The 23,732-nt window shown below is 42.9% G+C and overlaps 1 protein-coding gene across 1 annotated transcript in view; it reads left to right on the forward strand.

Annotated features, from left to right (window-relative positions):
• The window catches only part of LOC147111927 (relaxin receptor 1-like), a 220,318-nt gene that overhangs the window by 151,349 nt on the left and 45,237 nt on the right, over positions 1–23,732 (forward strand). Inside the window, exons 16-17 of the mRNA XM_085998301.1 lie at positions 2,507–2,736; positions 5,515–5,925. Of these exons, the coding sequence (XP_085854427.1) occupies positions 2,507–2,736; positions 5,515–5,925 (641 nt within the window). The remainder of the gene's footprint in view (positions 1–2,506; positions 2,737–5,514; positions 5,926–23,732) is intronic.

Genomic DNA, 23,732 nt, shown 5'->3' on the forward strand with positions numbered 1-23,732 from the left:
CGGCGGTCGCTACTGCTCCAAACGCTGCGCTAAATCCGGCGCCCAGGCGAGCTTGGTGCCCCGTTTGTGGCTCCACCCAATTTCTCCCCCCTAATGTTTTAAGTATGGAGGCAAATAACTGTGGAACACTGTCTTGTGCTCTAACAGCCTCTGTTGAAAAGTATGCCCATCAAATTCTATATACCATACAACTCATGATTTACACTCAGCATGATGGACCTTTTTCCCTCTGCCTGTTGATTTCTCATCAACCTCCACCACCATTTCATCACAAATGCTTGGTTCCTAACTCTATGTTTCCTCCTCAAAGTTATTACCTTCTCTCATAGTGTATTTATCTGTGCTGGTGGCTGCCTCAAATAAGGATGGTAATTGTTGGTGCTCAGCTGAGTGGTGTTCTTTGAATGCATATGACCATCTTTTGGATCTCCTTGCTCTATGAAGAAAGGAAATTGCATATTATAAGGACATAAAAACATTTTTGTCTTAAGATTTAGCTTGGTGTTGGTTCTTCAATTCTGTCACAGTACATATGAAATTAAAAACCAACTTCACCCACATTAAAATATTCAAGCTCATTCTAGGAACATAGGAACAGGAGTAGGCCATTCAGCCCTCATGTCTGTTCTACCGTTCAGTCAGATCATGGCTGATATGTACCTCAAATCCATTTACTTGCCATTGCTCCATAACCCTTGATATCTTTACCTAACAAAAATCTATCGATTTCAGTCTTAATAGTAGGTTCTCTGTTCATTCCCTGTCCAATTTGCAAAATTTTACTTTGAAATTGCCCCAAGCGAAAACACTCTCAAGGCTCACCTATGAACATAGTCTGAAACTTGGAAGAAAATTTTTTTTGAGTAAGAAAGGGGTAAAAGAAACCTAAAAATGTAATGAACACATTTATTCATCTGAATTATTCATTGTCATTACATGTACTATTATGTAGATCTGCACAGTATATAATATAGTACATACAAGTAGTTTTGTGCACCACTCCAATCTCCACAGTCCAGATGCCTTCCAGACTCACGTCTGAGTAAACCAACTACAGTACTGCTTTCTTGAATTGCATTAATTAGTTAAATTCAGAGAGACAACCATGTTGTGCTTGTTTCTTATTTGCAAGTTCTGCTTTAAAAATGAGCAGTGGGGATCAAGGCAGCAGTTGGGAATTTCCTCAGGCGTTCTCCCAATTGGCCACCATAGCTTCGGTGAAACTCTGTTTACACATCTATCTACAGTTTCCACCTGTCTTCCTCCAAAATGATAGTGGCTGATTAGGAGAACCCCCAAGGAAATTCCTTGCAAAAGATATTTAGCCGATGGAAATTCCTTCCTGCGGTACATTCTTTCCCATCATTGATTGTGTAATATAAACTGCATTACCATGCTAGTTTCAATTATGCTACCTTGCTTGTTACATCCTTGCTGTGTCAATGCAGCATTTTTGCTTAGTCTTTAACAAATATTACTTCCTTTATGTCCTTATGTCCTGTGCTGCTACTTTATACTAACAGGTCAACTCAACACTCTCAATGCTGAGCTGTATTCAAAGGAAAAATCCTTTAGGGGGGAAAAATTCAGTTGTTTGCGCCTCCCGTTAGTGCCTTAAGAGGGTGCTAATGGGACGCAAAGCAACTAGCGCCCGGGCACGGCAATGTTTGCGCCGCTCGCAAAATGAACTAGACATTTTGCGGAAGTGCTAAACACTACCGCCACGCTCTCCTGCGCCAGCAGATCGTGATGTCAGTCGAGCGTGCAACGCCCCGGTAGCGCCCCGGACCGGATATTGAGTGGCGCCCCCTGCCTTACCGTCTGCCGCTAGCAATGTCATGTTGAGGGGAGCGTTTTGCAGTCAGAAAGGGACTAGGGGAGCGCTATTTAAAGGCGACCGCTTCCTGCCTTTTTTTGTTGGTGACATTTTTGCACCACACATTCTGAGAGAGAGAGAGAGAGAGAGAGAGAGAGACTTCTGGAGAGATTCAACGCTGTGTGAAGGAGTTTTGGGTACTGAGCAGCACTTTGCAGGTTCATTTTGATTTGCCTTTCCTTGCTTCGCCAGCGCTCTGAGGTAGCGCCTCGCTCCTCGGTCTTTGCGCCTTAAGACAGGTGTGAAGCGCCTGATTTAGCACTCCAATCACCTCCAGGGGCGATAAAAGCCAAGTTTGCCTTTGGAGGCAATAATTAGCGCCAAGCGCTAAACTTTGCGCACGGCCGATAATGGTGCCACAAAAGGGGCGATACTGAATTTTTCCCCCTTAGTGTTAAAAAGGAAAAACTAGATATTGACCATTGTGTTTGATTGATGCTTTGCATTCAGGCAGGAGTAAAAAAAACAAATTTGAAACTTTGGAGGCTTACTATGGTTTCCACAGAAATTTTAATACCACTTCATAGACTCAATGTACAATGCCTTTTCTGACAAGATGTGCAATAATGTAACAGCTAATAGTGGACATACTTATTACTGTAATGTCGTTTGTGCTATTTTTCTTCACAGATACTTCAATAAATTTCAGTACTGTGCATATTCTCCTCACGTACGCAGTTGTAAACCAAATACAGATGGCATATCTTCCTTTGAAGACTTACTAGCAAACATCATCCTTAGAGTATTTGTCTGGGTCATAGCTTGTCTCACTTGCTTTGGAAACATTTTCGTCATTTTTATGAGGTCACTTATTAGAGCTGAAAACAAACTTCATGCTATGTCCATAAAAATTTTGTGCTGTAAGTATCATTTCGTTTTGAAGTTTTAACTGCCTTGTAAAAAAAAAACCGGTAAAGCTTTTACTCTTGCAGATCTGTCACATTATCCCCCCATCTGTCAGTTAGTAACACTGGGCCTGAAATTCTGGTCATTCTGGCACACTTCTACTACAACTCCAGTGGAAGTGTGGTGGAAAGGGCCAAAAAAGATTAGGACCTGGAAACACTAGTATCCATGCGGCTTTATAAAAGGTGGAACCTCTGTTCACCTTTACAAGGGCACCCATGTCAGAGGGGGCAGAGGTGTGGCTGGCGGCGAGGACTCTACATTGGGAGTTCCTGCATCCTTGACCTTACATGGACTTGGAATAACTTTGGAGGCTGGTAGACCATGTGCAAAGAGGAATACCGGCCATTTGAAGGGTGCAAATGGGGACCATTATGGGCATCCAGGCCAAGAAGTGGGCCGGATCCACGAGGAGCTTAAAACTTTTTTTCGGATAATGCCATCTTAGATTAGGTAATGAGTAATGAGCCTGAAATAGTCAATAATCTAATGGTAAGGGAGCACCTAGCTAACAGTGACCATACTTTGATAGAATTCGATATTAGGTTTGAGAGGGAGAAGGGTGAGTCATTAACCAAGGATTTAAATTTAGGTAAGGCTGACTTTGGAGGGATGAGGCAGCAATTGACCACAATAGATTGGGCAGAACTATTAATGGATAAAACTACGGATGAACAGTGGGAGGTATTCAAAATAGTATTTGGTAGAATACAAGACCTGTAAATACCCCTAAAGGGCTCTAATTGTGTAATTAAATAACCTTGGTCAACAAGGGAAGTGAGAGATAGTATAAAACTAAAAGAAAGGGACCAAAGGCAAAGAACAGTAGAGATCCCACGGACTGAGAGAGATATAAAGAACAGCAAAGGGATACAAAGAAAGTGGTAAGAGCTGCAAAAAGGGAATACAAGAAAAAGCTTGTGAGGGATATTAAAGACAACACTAAAGGTTTTTACAAATATATTAAGAGAAAGAGGGTGGCTAAGAGTAATGTGGCCCCTTAATAAGACGCAGATAATATTGTAATTGGAAATCAGGAAATGGCAGACTTACTAAATAGTTATTTTGTATCGGTCTTCACAATAGAGGATCTGGATAAAGTATCAGGGATAAAACGAAAAATAAAAATAAATCAAGGGGGGAACTAACAAGATTCAATATAAGTTTTAAAAAATGGTGATTGAGAAACTCTTGAGATTAAAGATGGACAAATCTCCAGGATCTGATGGTTTCCACCCCAGTGTATTAAAAGAAGTAAGTGAGAAAATTGTTGATGATGTTTTAGTCATGATCTTCCAAAACACTCTCGATTCAGGAATTGTCCCCTTGGATTGGAAAACTGCCAATGCCACTCCATTTTATAAGAAGGGTAGGAGAGATAAACTAGGAAATTCTAGGACTATTAGTCCAATGTCCGTTGTGAGGAAGTTACTAGAATCTGTTATTAGAGACAGAGTGATTGAGCAATTGGCCAAATATGAGTCATGGATTTGAAAAGAGCAAGTCATGTCTAACGAACTTAGTTGAAGTTTTTGAGGAGGTAACTAATGTGGTAGGTAAGGGAGTGTCTATGGATGTTATTTATATTGACTTCTCAAAGGCATTCAACAAGGTCCCACATAAGAGACTGTTAACAAAAATGAAAGTGCATGGAATTGGAGGCAACCTATTGGTGGCCCTTGGAGTTTCAGGGTCACTGTTAGTTTTTATCAAATGACAGTAATCACACCACGTAAAACAACTTTAAAGCTCTGATATTTAATTTGATCTATTTGTTTTATTCAAAATTTAAAAGATACAGAAGACTGGATGGTGTAGTTGGTTAGTATACTGACCTTTCACCTCTACGATCGGTTTCAAATGCTGCACAGACTGATAAGACAGAGGTCTCCTCTGTCTGCTCACTCCTAAGCAGAATGAGTCTGGAAATAGCAATCCAATTCATAGTGAACTTAGGCCCACTTGCCAAAACTGCCATTAAACTGGAAGTCTTGCTCAGAGAAATTACATGGATAGAAATGGAACTGTCTCATTAGGAAATAAGGGCTTGTTTTCTGAAGACCTGTCATCAATTACAGAAATTAACATAAAAGGCAAATGGAGAAATATTGGGACAAAAATTCTTACTTTAAAAAAGAAATGACCAAAATGCCTGTTTTTTTTTGTCAAGATTAACAACTACTAATTAAATTATTTGTATGTTTTGCTATGTGCAATTTCCGACAATGCAATCCATTAGCAGCAACTAAAAACTACAGTTATGCTTCAATATTTTTCAAAGCACTTAATCAATATACTTGTCAGGAAATCTCTTAATCTAGTCATGGAATGAGACATTTTTGCAAAGAATGGCTCTATCAACAGCAAATCTGGGTATGCCCCCTCCTACCTCATTGCCATGGGAGCCTTTATCCTGTGCCTATAGTAAGTGCAGGCACTTCATCTCTCTCTTCCTTGGGAAACCCAATTAATCCTGGAGCAATTTAAGGGGGTGGGGTGACAGGAGCAGACCCAGCATCACCAGTCTCCAAACTTTTTTCTGTGCTTTGTGCTCAGGGAACAAGTGTTCTCAGAGACACAGGTGACCAGCCCAAAATACCTAGAGGACTGATAGATAATGAAAATTTGTACAATTCCTCTCTTTTTACTAAAGTTTGTAACTGATGATATTGATACAAAATACAAATATCTCCTATTTAGAAGATGTATGTCTCCCCTTTTTTGTATACAAGGTGCTGATTGCCTGATGGGAGTATATCTATTCTTTGTTGGAATTTTCGATGTCAAGTATCGTGGGGAGTACAACAAACACGCACAGCTATGGATGGAAAGTGTCCAGTGTCGAATGATAGGATTTCTGGCCATGCTTTCTACTGAAGTCTCAGTTCTGTTATTGACTTACCTGAGTCTGGAGAAGTATATTGTCATAGTCTTCCCATTCAATAACATCAAACCAGGAAAGCATCAGACTTTGATAATACTCATTACCATTTGGCTTATTGGATTTATTATTGCTATAATTCCACTCTGGAATGAAGACACATTTGGGAATTATTATGGAAGAAATGGAGTTTGCTTTCCTCTTCATACAGACCAAATTGAAAATGACGCTGCAAAAGGCTATTCTATTGGAATATTCCTTGGTATGAATTTATAAATAATTAATTATAAATTTTATTGTCTGGACAGGGCAAGTAGAAATATTACAGCAGGCAAAAATGTACAAGACACAAGTAAAGCAAAGATTCTCAAACATGGTTAACAGTTGCATCTGACAAATCCATTGTTGGGGCAACAAGCTATATATCATTAGATAGTAAGGAGAGGTGAGGTACTCCCAGGCAAGAACCTCTTTGGCCTGCAAACTGACTTTAGAGCTAGCACTGCAGTGCAATACTGAGGGAATGCTGCATTGTCAGAGGTATCATCTTTTGGCTGAGACATTAAACCAAGGCCCTGTCTGCCCTTTCAGGTGGACATAAAATATATTGTGGCACTATTGGAAGACGAGCAGGTGAGTTCTCCTGGTATCCTGGCCAACATTTATCCCTCAAACAACATCACTAAAACTGATTATCTAGTCATTTATCTCATTGCTGTTTGTGGGACCTTGCTGTGCACAAATTGGCTGTTGTATTTGTCTATAGTACAACAGTGACTACACTTCATTGGGTGTGAAGCATTTTGGGATATCCTCAAGGTGTGAAAGACACTATAAAAATGCAAGTTCTTTCTTTCTTAACATGAAAACACATGAGCCCTGAAATTACACTGTGGAATACAAGTATATAAAGCCTTAAAGTATTCATCTGAAAATTCTCTCCCAACTATTTTAGCAGAGACATTAAAATAAGCTTTCATTAAATAGCAGATGAAGGAATTTCAGATGAAAACATTAAAGCATTCGGACACAGTTAAATTTGACTCTAAATTTGTTTTCCTGATGGTTTTCAAATTCTGTCAAAATGATGTCATGACTGTGATGTAAATCTAGCTACTCTCACCAGAATAAATTTCTAATAATATAGTTCTTATAGCATGATATGCTAATATTTCTGCATTTCCCACTAGGAGACTCAAGCTTGAAACCAATTATCATGTTTTAGCTTCCTGTGGAGGACAATTTCATCGTGTAATCAAGGGAGGGAGAGAAAACTACAGTGGTTCCATCCCAAATGGCTCCATCACTGCTGTTCATGGTGGGTCAAACAAGGAGCAGTATTCAACAACATCTGCGGAAATATTTATGAGATGGACCATCCCGCATTCTTAATCAAAAACCCGCATTTTTGATCAAAAAAGATAATGTATGTGGTGAGGGAGAGCGGGAACTGGGGAGAGGGATGAAAACGTGCAAACAACAATAGACTTGATGTCACAGATTTGGCAATTTGTCAGGTTCAAGCCCCACTTTAGAACTTGGGCACGTAACCTAGGGGTACTGCATTGTCAAAGGTGCTGTCTTTCAAACGAGACATTAAACTGAGATCCTTCCGCCTGTTGAGTTGGAATTACAGAGCATGGAATTCTTTTTATTACATTTGCCCCTCAACTAAATTGACTGCCACATTAACCAACATAAAAGCAGTAACTTCACTTCAAAAAGTAATTTATTTGAAGTGGTTTGAGATGTACATCAGAGACATAAGACACTAGACATAAAATGCTAGAATCCATTATAAAAGATGTAATAGCAGAGCACTTGGAAAAGAGTGACAGGATCGGACAAAGTCAACATGGATTTACAAAAGGTAAATTGTGCTTGACTAATCTACTGGAATTTTTTGAGGATGTAACTGGTAGAATAGATAAGGGAGAACCAGTGGATGTGGTGTATTTGGACTTTCAGAAGGCTTTCGATAAGGTCCTGCATAAGAGATTAGCATGTAAAGTTAAGGCACATGGGATTGGGGGCAAGGTACTGACTTGGACAGAGAACTGGTTGGCAGACAGGAAGCAAAGAGTTGGAATAAACGGGTCTTTTTCCGAGTGGCAGGCAGTGACTAGTGGGGTACCGCAGGGATCGGTCCTAGGACCCCAGCTATTCATTCACAATATATATTAATGATCTAGACGAGGGAACTAGATGTAATATCTCCAAGTTTGCAGATGACACAAAGCTGGGTGGGCGTGTGTGCTGTGAGGAGGATGCCGAGAAACTCCAGTATGATTTGGACAGGCTGGGAGATTGGGCAGATGCATGGCAGATGCAGTATAATGTGGATAAATGCGAGGTTATCCACTTTGGTGGCAAAAACAGGAAGGCAGATTATTATCTGAACGGCAATAGATTGGGAGAAGGGGAAGTGCAACAAGACCTGGGTGTCCTTGTGCACTAGTCGCTGAAGGTAAGCATGCAGGTGCAGCAGGCGGTTAAGAAGGCAAATGCTATGTTGGCCTTCGTAGCGAGAGGGTTCGAGTACAGGAACAAGTTTGTCTTGCTGCAGTTGTACAGGGCCTTGGTGAGAAAACACCTTGAGTATTGTGTGCAGTTTTGGTCGCCTTATCTGAGGAAGGATGTTCTTGCCATGGAGGGAGTGCAGCGAAGATTCACCAGACTGATACCTGGGATGGCAGGAATGACATATGAGGAGAGATTGGGTCGATTTGGCTTATACTCGCTGGAATTTAGAAGAATGAGAGGGGATCTCATTGAAACTTATAAAATACTAACAGGACTAGACAGACGAGGTGCAGGAAGGATGTTTCCGATGCCAGGGGAGTCCAGAACCAGGGGTCACAGTCTAAGGATAAGGGGTAGGCCATTTAGGACAGAGATGAGGAGGAATTTCTTCACCCAGAGAGTGGTGAACCTGTGGAATTCTCTACCACAGAAGGCAGTTGAGGCCAATTCATTAAATATATTCAAGAAGGAGTTAGATGTATTTCTTAAGGCTAAAGGGATCAAGGGATATGGGGAGAAGGCAGGGACAGGGTACTGAGCTTGGTTGATCCGCCATGATCTCATTGAATGGCGGAGCAGGCTCGAGGGGCCGAATGGCCTACTCCTGCTCCTATCTTCTATGTTTCTATGACACTCTGACCTAGAAATCCCCCGGTGTAGCGCCAGCCATTGAGGCCAGTTTTGTTGAAAAAATGGCGGCCGCCTCGCTTCCAGCACATGACATGGCGGCCGCCATTTTGGTGAGGGCCATAGTGCTGCCGTTGACAGCACAGGCCTCTCAAATATAACTAAGCAGATTGTGACGTCAATCGGCATGCAACGCCTGAGTTAATGCCATGACTGCTATTTTGGACATTCTCGCACGCCATAACGCCCTGTCATAACTACGCACAGAGAATCGTGTGTGGATCAGCCCTGCAGAGACACTTTCAGCACTTCTTAAATGGACACACACATCTTTCAGGTAAGTTTTGATTTCAGCTTTGTTATATTTTATTGAAGTAATGGATTTGACCAATACATTTAAAAAGTTATTAAAGTGTGCAGGGAGTGCTGCTGGATGCTTGCAAGGCTTTGGATGGTAAAGGAGGGTCTCTGAGAAGACAGAAAATGATGGAAACACTCAGCAGGTCAGGCAGCATCCATGGAGAGAGAAAGAGAGTTAATGTTTCAGGTCGAGATGCTGGCAGCCGTGCTGAGTATTTCCAGCATTTTCTGCTTTTATTTCAGATTTCCAGCATCCGCAGTATTTTGCCTCATAGAAAACTACTTGCTCACAGTCCTGGGCACATGACGATGAAGCAGAGGCAGCAAAGGGGGCAAGCAGCTCACAGAGGGAAGAGGAGGAAGCAGAAGAGGAGGAAACAGAAGGAAGGATGCAACCCAGATAGACCCTTGCTGGCCGGGATATCCAGGTTGAAATCATCCACCTGCGGCACCAGTGACCACAACCCCAAATCCCCTTTCTACGTTAGTCCCACACCTTACCTTCCCTCTGTTACTGACCATCACAGCATCCTCTTGGCCATAATGCTGAAATAAAAGCTACCACAAAGCAAACTTTCCAATCCAACTTTATACATCTATCGATCCAATATGACATCAAGAAATCAACTAATCACCTTTGTGCATTCCCTTAGTGACTGTCTTGTGTGTGCCTTTGCTTATGCTCTCTCAGTGGCTGCAGCATGGCTGGTGGAAGGCTGTTGACTTTCAATGGGGTACACTGCAGATGGCCTTGCAGGATGACCTCAAGGAGCTGGTGGCTGGGAGTGTGACATCGAGTGACAGTGTTTCTTTTTCATCTTCTTCACTCTCCTCTCCCTCTTCTTGGTCAACCACTGTCTGGGCAGGTTGGATTTCTTGGGTGTCTGAAATGAGGAAGGCACAAGTGTAGGGTTGTGGTGAGGGGAGGGTGGGAAAGCAAGAGCTGCATGCTGACACTATGCACAGCTTGTACATCAGAAGATATTGTGGGATGTGAGAAGGAGGATAACATATGAGGATACCAGCATCTTGTATTCTTTCAGCCCTGCCGCTGGCCAAGGGCTCAGCCATGCCCCTGCCAAGAATGGCCAGCACTGTCTCCTCCAAGGGGGTGAGGTGAAGCTAGGAATGTGAGGTGTGCCTTGTGTTTGGTAGGTGAGTGATGGGCGGGTGGGTTGGGGGGGGGAAGGGAGCAGTGTGTGAGGCTAGTGGTGCAGTTGGTAGGAGACAGCTTTTGAAGTTACATTCACTGACCTTGACCACTGGTCTAAGGTGATGAAACTTCTTTGGGCATTGGAGCCAGGTCCTGGGGGCGACACTGCTGGCAGTGATGGCCTCGGTGATCTGGTCCCACATCTTTCTTTCTGAAGGGCCTCCTGGCCCCCTGTGGGTAGAGGACCTCTCTTCCAGTGATGACTCCCTGCACAAAGCTGGAGTACTGCATGCGAAACCCTGGGTATGCCTACCCTGGCTTGTGTGAGCCATTTGTGCTAGTACTGAAGCACTTTTACCATAGTTTTAGTTGCAGAAGGCAGTTCCGCTTTAAGAGCTGAAGACTGCCATTTGGAAATTATTTTTAATGTTTATTTTTTAATCAGTAGGCAGTTGAGCTCTAAGGGCTATTTTTAAATGATTTTTATTTTTTTCATTTTAGAAGGCAGTTCCCCTTTAAGGGCTTGAGACTGCTTTCTAAAATGACAGGCTAGCTTTAAGACAACGCTGCCTCGCTTAAGGGACGCTACGGCCACGCTACATTGAGCCTCCTGCTGAGCGTACCACCCAAAACATCACATTGCATGTAGGTTCTGTGCTCCAATCATTTCAATCATCAGGCAGCATGAAAATAATGGTGCTGCCTGCGCTGTTTTTACTGACGGGAGTTAATCTCGCCCCACGGTGGCACTGGCTGTTTTCCCTGTGTTAGCAAATTTTTAGGCCTCTGTAAACACAAGTCTTTCTTTGTCGTAAATTTTTCTAAAACATTTGTCAGTTAAGATCAGCCACTGTTAGTAAGAAAGACATGTCAATTTGTAAAGAAATATTCTGAATCCTAATGTGATTCAAGATAGCATATTAAAATGACAATCATTACAATACTGTCTTAACAGTTGAATTTTTTACCTTTAAGAGTAGCATGTACCTTTTAATGTAGCCAAATAATGACTATAGCTATCATCTTATTTCTACCATCTTATCGATAGTAAACTTCTTCTTCTTATCGTGTCCACGGACAGTCTATACATAGCCCAGCCAGAACTGGACACATTTTTGCGCCTTGTTGTTGGATTCGGCAAGATCTGCAACAGTGCAGGGTTCCTCTAACGATGGGCATTGCAGGAGATGTTGCATAGTCTGTGCCTCAGTTCCATATTCACAAGTTGTCGGGCTGGTTGAATATCCCCATTTGCTTAGTGACACCTTTGAGCAACCTACACCGGTCCTAAGTCTGTTAAGGCACTTCCAGATTGCCCAGTTGCAATTAGCTCCTGGAGGAAGGCTTCCATCAGGTAAAATTTCCATCGCTGGGGGTTATTCAAGACTGGCGATGCGGGCTTCAGATGAGGTTGATTGTAATGGAACAACACTGTTCATGAAGCTCTTCCTTGACTTTAGGCGGCTGGGTGTAGGTGTATGACAATGCAGAGGGTGCCTCTCATCTGATGGTTGACGGAGTCGCTCTTTCTTGCTGGCTACCGTTCTTCTTATATCAGGGGGAGCGATACCCGCCAGGATATATAGGCTGTTGGTGTTTGTTGGTTTTAAGCAACCTGTGATAAATTGGCAGCTTGCATTCAGAACGGCATCCATCTTCTTGGCATGAGTAGACCTTTCCCATGCAGGGCAGGCGTATTTAGCAGTGGAATAGCAAAGAGCAAGTGCACTGGTTCGCAATGTTTTCGGGCTTGCTCCCGATCTTGTGTTAGTGAGCTTATTCAGGATGTTGTTTCGTGCGCTCACTTTTGCCTTTGTCTTCTCGATGTGGTTCTTGAAGGTGAGGCATCGGTCAAGGGTGACTCCTAAGTAGATAGGGTGCTCGCAATGCGTCAGTGTTGCTCCACACCAGGTTACTTTCAACTGGCATTTGGCTTCACGGTTTCTGAGGTGGAATGCACAAACTTGCGTCTTTGATGGGTTTGCGCGAAGGTGGTTTTCTTCATAGTAGGATTTTAGTCCCTCCAAGGCCTCAGAAAGCATTTTCTCCATGGTGTTAAAATCAGTGCTTTGGGCAGTGACACATAAGTCATCAGCATATATAAAACGGCGTGTGACACCGTCTATAGGTTGGTCATTCGTGTAGATGTTGTACAGCAGCGGTGCAAGCACACTTCCCTGAGGAAGACCATTCTTCTGAATACACCACCTGCTGCGCTTCCCACCTAGTTCAACATAGAACCGGCAATTCTGAAGCATGCTTTCTAACAGCTCTGTTAAGTGAATGTCTTTTGTCATCTCTAGAATCTTGCAGAGGAGACGTCTATGGTTCACTGTATCGTATGCTGCTGACAGGTCTACAAAAACAGCACCTGTTACCATCCATTGCTCAAAACCATCTTCGATGTGTTGTGTGAGGTTGAGCAGTTGGCTTGTTGTTGATTTGCCGGGGCGGAAACCTGCTTGCTCTGGAATGATCTTCTCATCTACAGTTGGTGCTATCCTATTGAGTATCAGGCGTTCAAACAGCTTATAGGTGTGGCAAAGCAGTGAAATTGGCCGAAAACTCTTAGGATCTGAGGGATCTTTTCCAGGCTTTAATAGTGCTATTACATGTGCCTTCTGCCAGATATTAGGTGGCTTGTGTGTTGCCAGACAGTGGTTGAACAATTGTAGGAGCCACTTCTTTGCTTGCTGTCCAAAATGCTTTATCTGCTCCGTTGCTATGTTGTCAAGACCAATTGCTTTCCCGTGTTTTAGATTAGATGTATCAGTTTCCAGCTCTTCCATGGTGAATGGTCTAGTGAAGCCAGGATCATCGCTGTACTTCTTCCTATCTAGTTGTGCTCTTGGTTGTTTCTTGTTGATTTTTCCATTTAGGAGCAACTGGTGTGCAACTTGGTTAGCAGACACATTTGGATGTTGGGCAGCTTTCTTGGGATCACCTCCAAGTTTGCGTATGAGAGACCATGCCTTCTTGCTGTTTTTTGTAAGATCTGTTGTCTCTATCAAGGTGTTCCAGGTGTTTTGACATTCTTGAGAGATACTTAACATCACCCTCTCACCGGTAGATATTGTTTCCTCTGAGAAGGGGTCAGATTCAAACATTGAGACATACTCCCAGTAGAGTTCAGCATTCTCCTTGGTGAGACCAGCAATGTAGTGTACTCTGCAACCTCGGGGGATCTTCCTTCTAGCTGTTTTTTGGACAGCTTTTGCAAAGAGGTTGTAGTGCTCAGGTAGTGGTTTAATACGTTTAACCTTGCGGTCAAGTGCTCGTGTGAAACCGTTCCAATCGGCCTTCTTGAAGTTGAAGCGCCTTTTGAATGGTATGACGGTTGGTAACACTGCTGCATTTACCTGGATACCAATAGGACGGTGTTGTGTCTGTGGTATTGGGTCTGTGACAAGCTTCTTGCAGAGGCCAGCGATGTCGTTGCTGGCAATGGCAAGATCTGGATTATATCTACACTTCCAGCGGGCACTGTGGAAGGAGGCTGGCAATTTAGGATCATGGATGAGACTAAGCTGGTTAGCGTCCATCCATTCTTCGACTGCTTCTCCATCGTTGCTAGTCTCCTTGTACCCCCATTGGGTACTGTGGCTATTAAAGTCTCCAATGATGATCTGTGGTTTATTGTGCAGGTTGGGTACAGGGTTAGAGAAGCTGAAATCTGTGCCAGGTGGCTTGTACACTGAGGTCACTCCTACTTTGCTCAGCTCTACGGTTAGAATTTCGATGTTGTCCTCCTCTGTTTTAGAAGTGGCTTCTACAACTGAACCAGCTCTAACAAATACAGCACTGCCATATTGTCGATGAGGTCTTTCAATAGCCAGGACCATTCCTGGTATTTTTGGGCAGTTGTTCTCACTTCCTCTATGTGTCTCCTGCAGGCAGAGGACATCACACTCCAACTCATTGCATAACGTAGCGAGGATGTTTTGTTTAGCTATAGAGAACCCTTCAACATTAGCAGATATAACAGTCAATGCCGGTCTTGAAAAAGACCCGTGTTTCTGACATCGACGACTACTTCCGTCTTCAGGCATCATGTTGGTACTTGATCAAATTAGCGGTACGAAATCGATGTATACATTACTTGCTGTGCGTGGTGGTGGTAGAATTGGTTGAAACAGGGCCGCGACGTGAACGCTTCTACCTTGACCCCATCGATAGTAAACAACTCTGATAAAGTGCTCACTTTTAACTCATGTATGCATTTCAATATCTACTCTTCATTCATAGAGAAATATTAAATATTATTTAATGCAACTACAACACTTAGCAAAATACTGTAAATTTTGATTTGTGATTATTCTGACAAAGATGAAACATTTTTGCCTAGCCTTTGGCAGTTGTTTCATTAATTCAATCACATTACATAAGGATTTGAAATTCAGCTACATTCAGAATCATGTCCCCAGCCTAAATCAATACAAATGATTTGCAGACAGTTTGGTTGTCTTCGAGGTTGTTGGCTTGGGAAAAGGAGCCAAGCCATACATTCAAACACAAACAAATGTGTGACTTGTTCACTTGTGTTTATGACTGGAAGCTCCTTTTCAATTTAACTACGAACATACAAAAATGATGGACAGGGAAAAGACCAGCTGGTCCATTAAACCTGTCCCAATCAGTCTCAAGCATCATGATCCCCCAATACTGCCCACCAACCAGCAGCCATGTAATCTGCTGGGAGATAAAAAAGATAAAAAAACCATAGGCCAATTCAGGGGACAAAAGAATTCTGAGAAACTTCTCTCCGACCCCCAAAATCGATCAAAACGAGTTCCAAGAGACCACAGTGACCACAAGGCACATTACCCAACATCCTTTTGTACGCAGTGATACCAGCCTCATCTGGGAGCTTGTCCAGCTCCATTTTAAAGCATGGATTGAGGGATGGTTAATGGACAGAAAACAGGGAGTAGGAATAAATGGGTTATTTTGGGTTGGCAGGCTGTAACTAGTGAGGTACCGCAACGATCAGTGGTTGGGCCTCAGCTATTCACAATCTATATCAATGATTTGGATGAGGGGACCATATATAATATATCCAACTTTGCTGATGATACAAAGCTGGGTGGGAATGTAAGTTGTAAGGAGGACGCAAGGAGGCTTCAAGGGGATATAGACAGGCTAAGTGAGTGGGCAATGTTATGTTCATTAATAACTAGACATTCTTATTATGAACACAGCTAGCTTTTGCTAGACACTTTATTGAGCACATGTGGACCGGTACAGTATCTGTAGAGGCTTCCATCTTGACTGCTGCCTTGTGGGTAGCCTAGCCTCATGGGTAATGTAGTCTTAATATATATATAGCTGGGTAGTGTAGTTTTATACATACAGCTACATACAGCTCTACTGCTCCACCTAGTGTCCACCACAGAATGACATGTTATTGATCACTACATCCCCCTTTCTTTGGAGGTTTAACAAAATCAATATCAATCAACTTTCAAGAAAACAATAAAGATAATATCAGTAACACTTTTGTTAGTGCTCTATAAACATAAACATTTTTAAAACAGTCAACACATTTTCAAAGCTTTACATTGTACTCAAAGATTAAGTCTATCAGGCTCTTTTACTTCATGTGTGGATCTTCTCAACACGGGTAAGTCTGATGTGTCTTCATGAGATTGTTCTGGCGGTGAATGACAAGATGCAGTTGCGGCATTGTCATCAATCTGCTCTTGTATAGATCGAGGTCTCCTTGCGATCTTTGCTTGGAGAGAGTTTCAGTGTTTCCTTCACTCTTCATGCCATAACTCTCAATGTAGTCAATGCACTCTCGAAAAACTGCTGGCAGCTGGATCCCATCATACAGCATAGTCCTCTCAGCAGCCTCGGCTAATGGAACACCAAAGATTGGCCTGAGGGAAGAAGGAATATCCACTGGAACTGCTTCCTGCTCTGGTGCAGGCTTCTTCTTTTTCTTTTTCTCTTTCCACTGCTTAACAACATCTGTTGCGGTTATATCTTTGGACTTTTTCTCCTTGTGTTTTTCCTCTTTGTGCTTTTCTTCCTTTGGCTTCTCTTTGACCTTAAAGTCTTTTTCTTTCTTCTTGGAGAAACTAGGCTTTTTGAAGACATGGATACCCTTTGGCCTTTTCATCCTTGATGGGCTCTCTGCTTCATCAACTGAGTCATCTGGTCTGCTTATGGCACAGTTTATACGGTAAACTCTTTTGACCAGTTTTAAGTCCTCACAAGCTTTGTCACCTAATAGTGAATCAAGTCTTTCAGCCACAACAGAAAACATGAGATGATGCACTTTGTCTTTGACTGTCACTTTAAGTCTGCATACACCTAAGCTATCTATTTTCTGTCCATTATAGTCCTTCAGTAGTACTGACTTTTTCTGTATTTTGGGCTTTTCTTTCATATTGTTAATGTCACTCATACTGATTAAGTTTGCTTTTGCCCCAGTGTCCAGTTTCAATGTAACTAATGCTCCATTCATCTGCAGTGGGATCATCCATTTGTCCTCTTTTACTGCATTAACTTTATGTTCAGCATTGTCTATTTCTGAGGGCTGCACATTTTCTGTATCTTTTTTGATATCGTCACATGACACCATTCCTACAAAAAATGTCTCACTTAAATCAGTGTCCTCAATCACATTAACTTGTTGCCCTTTCGTTGTTTTTACTTTTGAAAAGCATTGTTTGGCAAAGTGATTCTTTCCACTACACTTTGTGCACATTTTTCCAAACGCTGGGCATTGTCTTAACTGGTGTTTGTAACCACAGCGTTTACAATTAAAAATGTCATCCTCCGATTGCTTTTCATTTCTGTTCTGCCCACGTTTCTTCCCCTTGTAGGACACAGCACTGACAGCAGCACTTACTACAATCGCATCATTATTGATTTCACTGAAAGTCTTCGCATGCTTTTGAGCTAGCTCGCTGGCTTTGCATATTGTCACAGCATTTTCCAATGTTAGTTCGGTTTCTCTCAACAGACGTTCCTTGACTTTTTTATCATGAATACCAAACACAATCTGGTCACGAATCATGGATGCTTTGAGCTCAGAGAAATTACATGTCTGTGCTTTCAGTTTCAGATCAGTTATAAAGCTATCAAAAGTCTCATTTTGTTGCTGTGTCCGAGAACGGAAGATGTATCTTTCATACGTCTCATTCTTTTTGGGAGAGCAATGTGCATCAAATTTTTTTAGCACATCTTCTAATTTTCCTCTGTTCTCCTCTGGATTAAATACAAATGTATTAAATACCTCTATCACCTGTGGGCCTGCAACCGTGAGCAGCAACGCTATCTTCCTTGCGTCTGGCTTCGTACCGAATCCGATGGCTGTAATGTAGAGTTCGAATTGCTGTTTAAAAGTCTGCCAATTGTAGTCGATTTTTTCTGTGAGATTCAAACGCTCTGGTGGCTTCAAATTCTCCATGTCGCTTTTCACAATTTTCAGCAGATCTTCACCACCCTGGTACCATGTTATGTTCATTAATAACTAGACATTCTTATTATGAACACAGCTAGCTTTTGCTAGTTACTTTTATTGAGCACATGTGGACCGGTACAGTATCTGTAGAGGCTTCCATCTTGACCTTGTGGGTAGCCTAGCCTCATGGGTAATGTAGTCTTAATATATATATAGCTGGGTAGTGTAGTTTTATACATACAGCTATATACAGCTCTACTGCTCCACCTAGTGTCCACCACAGAATGACATGTTATTGATCACTACAGGCAAGAACATGGCAAATGGAATATAATGTGGAGAAATGTGAAGTTATCCACTTTGGTAGGAAAAATAGAAAAGCAGGGTATTTTTTAAATGGTGAGAGATTGGGAAATATTGGTGTTCAGAGGAATTTGGTTGTCCTTGTACACAAATCACTGAAAGTTAACATGCAGGTACAGCAAGCAATTAGGAAAGCAAATGGTATGTTGGCCTTCATTACAAGAGGATTTGAGTATAAGAGTAAAGACATCTTATTGCAATTGTATAGGGCTCTGGTGAGACCACACCTGGAGTATTGTGTACAATTTTGGTCTCCTTATCTAAGGAAGGATATACTTGCCATAGAGGGAATGCAATGAAGGTTCACCAGAGTGATTCCTGGGATGGGGGGATTGTCCTATGAGGAGAGATTGAGTAGCCTAGTCCTATATTCTCTGGAGTTTAGAAGAATGAGAGGTGATCTCATTGAAACATACAAAGTTCTTACAAGGCTTAAGAGAGTAGATGCAGGGAGGATGTTTTCCCTGGCTGAGGAGTCTCGAACCAGGGGTCACAGTCTCAGAATAAGGGGTTGGTCATTTAGGACTGAGATGAGGAGAAATTTCTTCACTCAGAGGGTGGTGAATGTTTGGAATTCTCTATCCGAGAGGGCTGTGGAGACTCAGTCGTTGAGTATATACAAGACAGAGATCGATAGATTTTTGAATATTAAGGGAATCAAGGGATATGGGGATAGTGCAGGAAAGTGGTGATGAGGTAGAAGATCAGCCATGATCTTATTGAATGGCAGAGCAGGCTCGAAGGGCCAAATGGTCTACTCCTGCTCCTATTTCTTATGTTCTTATTGTCTTGTTTTGCACACTTTGTACAAAAATAATAAATTGCAGGACAACGGAGTATTACAGTTTAAACTCTTTTAATGAAGCATCAGGTCTGTAAGCTTTCTCAATCAATACAGCACCGTGTGGACAAGATGGAGTCAGGACCCTGGGTCCTCCAAAACAATAGCAGTCCTTATAGATGCCTGCAGGCCAATGACAACTCAGCATATGATCACATGTGAATATAATAGGTATTCCTTACAGATGCCTGCGGGCCAATGATAAATCAATATGCAAATGTTACATCCCCTTTTAAAAGAAAAATGTTATGCATTACTTTTGAACCTTCTACATAATGTTCTCAGTAGCATCAACATATAAGTAAACTCAACATTTAACTAGCACTGAAAACATCTCAACGTTTCAATAATGATGTACAGTTATATTTTTTTAGGGCAGCGATCCGCCTACACCCTTTGGCAGTTCACAAGTCAAGGATAACTCTAGGCTTGACCTCTCGTCCCGACCTTGTGTGGTATGGAACTGATCCTCTCATCAGAATGATGGTGTTGTTCCTTGGTGTTCAGGAGGTGCCTGCGATTGCGGCAGTACACCTGTCCTTCTGGGGTGCGGACATGATACGATCGCTCAGTGTCAGCTGGCTGGATGATGACTGCTGGCTTCCAGTAGTCATGCTCCTGGATTCTGATGGATTCTCCATTGTGCAGTGGTGGCAGTAGTCTAGCTGACCTGTCATAGTATCTCTTTTGGTGTTGCTGTCTCTGTACACGTTTTGCATGCACTTGCTTGCAGCTGACGACCTGCCAGGGCCTGACTGGGATACGGTGAGGTATCATGGGCTCTTTGACATTTGATGGGCGGCGTTCTAGACAAATGGAACATTTTCCGACAATGTCCTCAATGTGTTTGCACATTCCGGGCCAAAACATAATGTCACGTGCTCTTTGTTTGCATTTTTCCATGCATGAATTTTTGTCAACATCTCTTCTCTGAGACTGGTAGGAATGATGATTTTCTCCCCTTTGAAGATGATTCCGTTGATTTGTGACAGTTCATCTCTGTGGTTCCAGAATTCAGATATGCTCTGAGGGCATTTCCTCCTTTCCTCAGGCCATCCTTCATGTATGATTTTGCTCAGCAGTGTGAGTTGTGCATCTTTCTCTGTTTCTGCTCGGATCTCCTTCAGTTTTGAGTCACTCACAGGTAAGCTGTTGTACACCATGTGCACCTGCACATCCATGCCTTCACTGAGGCTGCTGTCCTGGTAGCTAAGAGACTTTCTGGAGAGCGTGTCTGCGACAGGAATGTCTTTGCCTGGATGGTGAATGATTCAGAAATCACACAGAAACCCCACAGTGCAGATAGAGGCCATTTCGGCCCATCGAGCCTGCACCGACACATATCCCACCCGATCCCCGTAACCCCACGTATTTAATCCCCCTAACACTAAGGGTCAATTTATCATAGCCAATCATCCTAACCCGCACATCTTTGGGCTGTGGGAGGAAACCGGAGCACCCGGAGGAAACCCACGCAAACACGGGGAGAATGTGCAAACTCCACACAGTCACCCGAGGCCGGATTCGAACCCGGGTCCCTGACGCTGTGAGGCAACAGTGCTAACCACTATGCCACCGTGCTGCCCCATCATTCTCTGTAGACAAAGGATCATTCTCTGTAGCCTTGGTGGGGCTGCGGCTCGTGGTTTCCTCATGATTGACTCGAGGAGCTTGTGGTCGGATTCCACAATGACTTGTCGGCCATAGACGTATTGGTGGAAATGCTTACATCCAAACAGAATTGCATATAGCTCTTTCTCAATTTGAGCATAGTTGATTTCACTGTCTGTGAGAGATCTGGAAGCGTAGCCGATGGGCTTTCCTTCTTGCAGTAATACTGCGCCTAGTCCGTACTTTGACGCGTCCACTTGTAGTCTGAGCTCTTTGTTGGGGTCGAAGTAGGCAAGAACTGGTCCTGGTTCTCTGGTGATTAGGTCTTTCATTTTCTGAAATGCTGTGTCATGTTGTTTGTCCCATAGGAATTCATTGGATTGTTTGAGCAACTGACGCATGGGTGCGTTGATTTCGGAGAGGCTCGGGGCAAACTTGGCTAAGTAGTTAACCATGCCTAGTACTGTCTCTAGCTCTGCGCGGTTCTTCGGCGGCTCCATCTTCTTGATGGCGGAGATTTTCTCTGGATCCGGCTTAATGCCATCAGTTGAGAGGCGATGCCCGAAATAACTGATCTTGGTGGATCCGATTATGCTTTTCTCGGGGTTGAGCCGGATGCCTTTCTCCTGTGATCTTTGTAGCATCGCATGGAGGTTCCTGTCATGTTCCTCTCTATTCCTGCCATAGATGAGGATGTCGTCTACGATTGTGACTACTCCATCGAGGCCTTCATAGGTTTCATCGATCTTCTGCTGGAATTCATCCTGAGCTAAGATAAGACCAAATGGTAAATGCAGAAATCGGTAGCGTCCAAATGGTGTGTTGAATGTTGTTAGCATAGATGACTCTTCCGTGAGCTTGATATTCCAGTATCCTGATCATGCGTCCATTACACTGAAGTAACGTGCTCCCACTAGCTTGGGTGTGATGTCATCTAGCGTTGGTAGATGGTAGTGAGGGCGCTTGATAGCTTTGTTCAAATCTCTGGGGTCGAGACAGACTCTGAGCTTGCCTGTACGTGGTTTCTCAACCACTACTAACGCGTTGACCCACTCTGTCGGTTCTGTTTCCCGGACGATGATTTTTGTATTCTCCATGCGCTGCAGCTCCTCCTTCAGGCGACTACATAGAGCAAGGGGTATCCTTCTCGGTGGGCAAACCATAGGGGTTGCTGCTGGGTCAAGGTGAATAGTGCATTCACCTGGGAATAGTCCGATTCCTTTGAAAACATCAGCAAACTCCTCCATGACTGACTGCTTCTCAACTGGTGCTGTCAATGATAGCATTAGCTTGACGAGGTCCATGTCTAAACATGCCTTTAGACCTGGCACTGGAGGTGCTTGAGTGTCAATAATGTAAAAGTCCAGCATCATGTCACTTTCTTTGTAAAAGGCACATGCGTGATGAAATGCAAGTACAATGAGCTGCTCACCCCCATAGCCGGTCAGTCTGCGTGAGGAGGGCTATAGCTCACACTCATCCTTCAAGCTGTGATACTCAGAGGAATTACGTTAACCTGAGATCCAGTGTCTAGTTTAAACTTAAGCTCTTTGCCCTGTTTTCCTATCTCAATATCGGCATAGGCTTGCTCAGTCCCTGAAATCTGTTTTTTCTGTGAGACAGAATCAATAAACAGTTCCTCTGCATTTGGCTCTCTATCTGGCATTTGGCTGTCACTCACTGTGTGTACTGCTTTTCCGAAAACAGTCTTGCAAACTTTAGCAAAGTGGTTCCGTTTACCACATTTAGTATATTGCCTTCCTTTGGCAGGGCAGTACTCCTTTTCTCCATGCCAGTTGTTTCCACAATATCCACAGTTTTTGAAGCGTTTTACGTCTGTGTCGCCCATTTTTAGAACTCTCGCTGTTCTTTCTGTTCTGAAACACGCTCTCTGGGCAGTGTTCTTTGGTGTGTGTCTATTAACTGCGTGCACTGTCTGTTCACTCGAGCTGCTTGTGGCACCGGTTATGGTTTTCAACTGTGTTTGGGCTATCTCGTGCGATCTAGCTAAGTCATAGCTTTGTCCAGCGTTAGCCCGGACCCAACATTCAAAAGTTTCTATCTCACGTTAGCTGAATGTATTCCAAACGTGATGCGGTCTCTGACCATCTCATCTTTATCTGCATATACACGGTCTTTTACCAGCAGTTTTAACTCAGTCACGAACTGTTCAAATAACTCACTAGCTCCTTGTACTTTCTCCTGAAACTTGTACCTAGCGAATATCGTATTTGTCTTGGGCATCACATATGATTCAAAACGGTCAAAATAACTTTTCAGTACCTTTGCTTCATCCGCGGTGAGAGACCATGTGTTAAAAAAGTCTCTCCCTTTTTCTCCGATCTACAGGAGTAGGTAGCTGCATCTTGCTTCCTCCCCTTTGCTTTTCAGTGGACCCAAGAACATCAATTCCACGTGTTGCTTGAACTTGCACCATTCTCTATGTAAGTTCAAAGATCCCCAATTCATTCGAGGTAAGGGAGCTCCAACGATGTCCATTTCAAATCCCTGTTCTGACACCATGTCTTGTTTTGCACACTTTGTACAAAAATAATAAATTGCAGGACAACGGAGTATTACAGTTTAAACTCTTTTAATGAAGCATCAGGTCTGTAAGCTTTCTCAATCAATACAGCACCGTGTGGACAAGATGGAGTCAGGACCCTGGGTCCTCCAAAACAATAGCAGTCCTTACAGATGCCTGCAGGCCATTGACAACTCAGCATGTGATCACGTAAATATAATAGGTATTCCTTACAGATGCCTGCGGGCCAATGATAAATCAATATGCAAATGTTACACTTATGACCCCCAAAAATGATCAAAACAAGTTCCAGGAGACCACAGTGACCACAGGGTACATCACCCAACATCCCATTACCTTTTGTACGCAGTGATATCAGTTTCACCTGGGAGCTTGTCCAGCTCCCTTTTGAACACACAGTGAACCTACACTCATTGCATCAGCTGGCAACTTGTTTCAGAGGTCGATGATCCTCTATGATAAGAAAAACCTACTGACATCTAACTTAATTGTATGCTTATGTAACTTGTATGCATGTCCTCTGGATCTCCCTAACCTGGTTCTCCCTAACCTATCTACTTCAAATAGCCTTCATCATTTTAAATACCCCTATAAAATCTCCCCAAAATCTATGCTTTTCTACAGTAAAAAGACCC

This window comes from Somniosus microcephalus, chromosome 10 (assembly GCF_052327205.1).
Source record: "Somniosus microcephalus isolate GS21.2 chromosome 10, FLI_Smic_1.0, whole genome shotgun sequence".
NCBI classification, from domain to species: domain Eukaryota; kingdom Metazoa; phylum Chordata; class Chondrichthyes; order Squaliformes; family Somniosidae; genus Somniosus; species Somniosus microcephalus.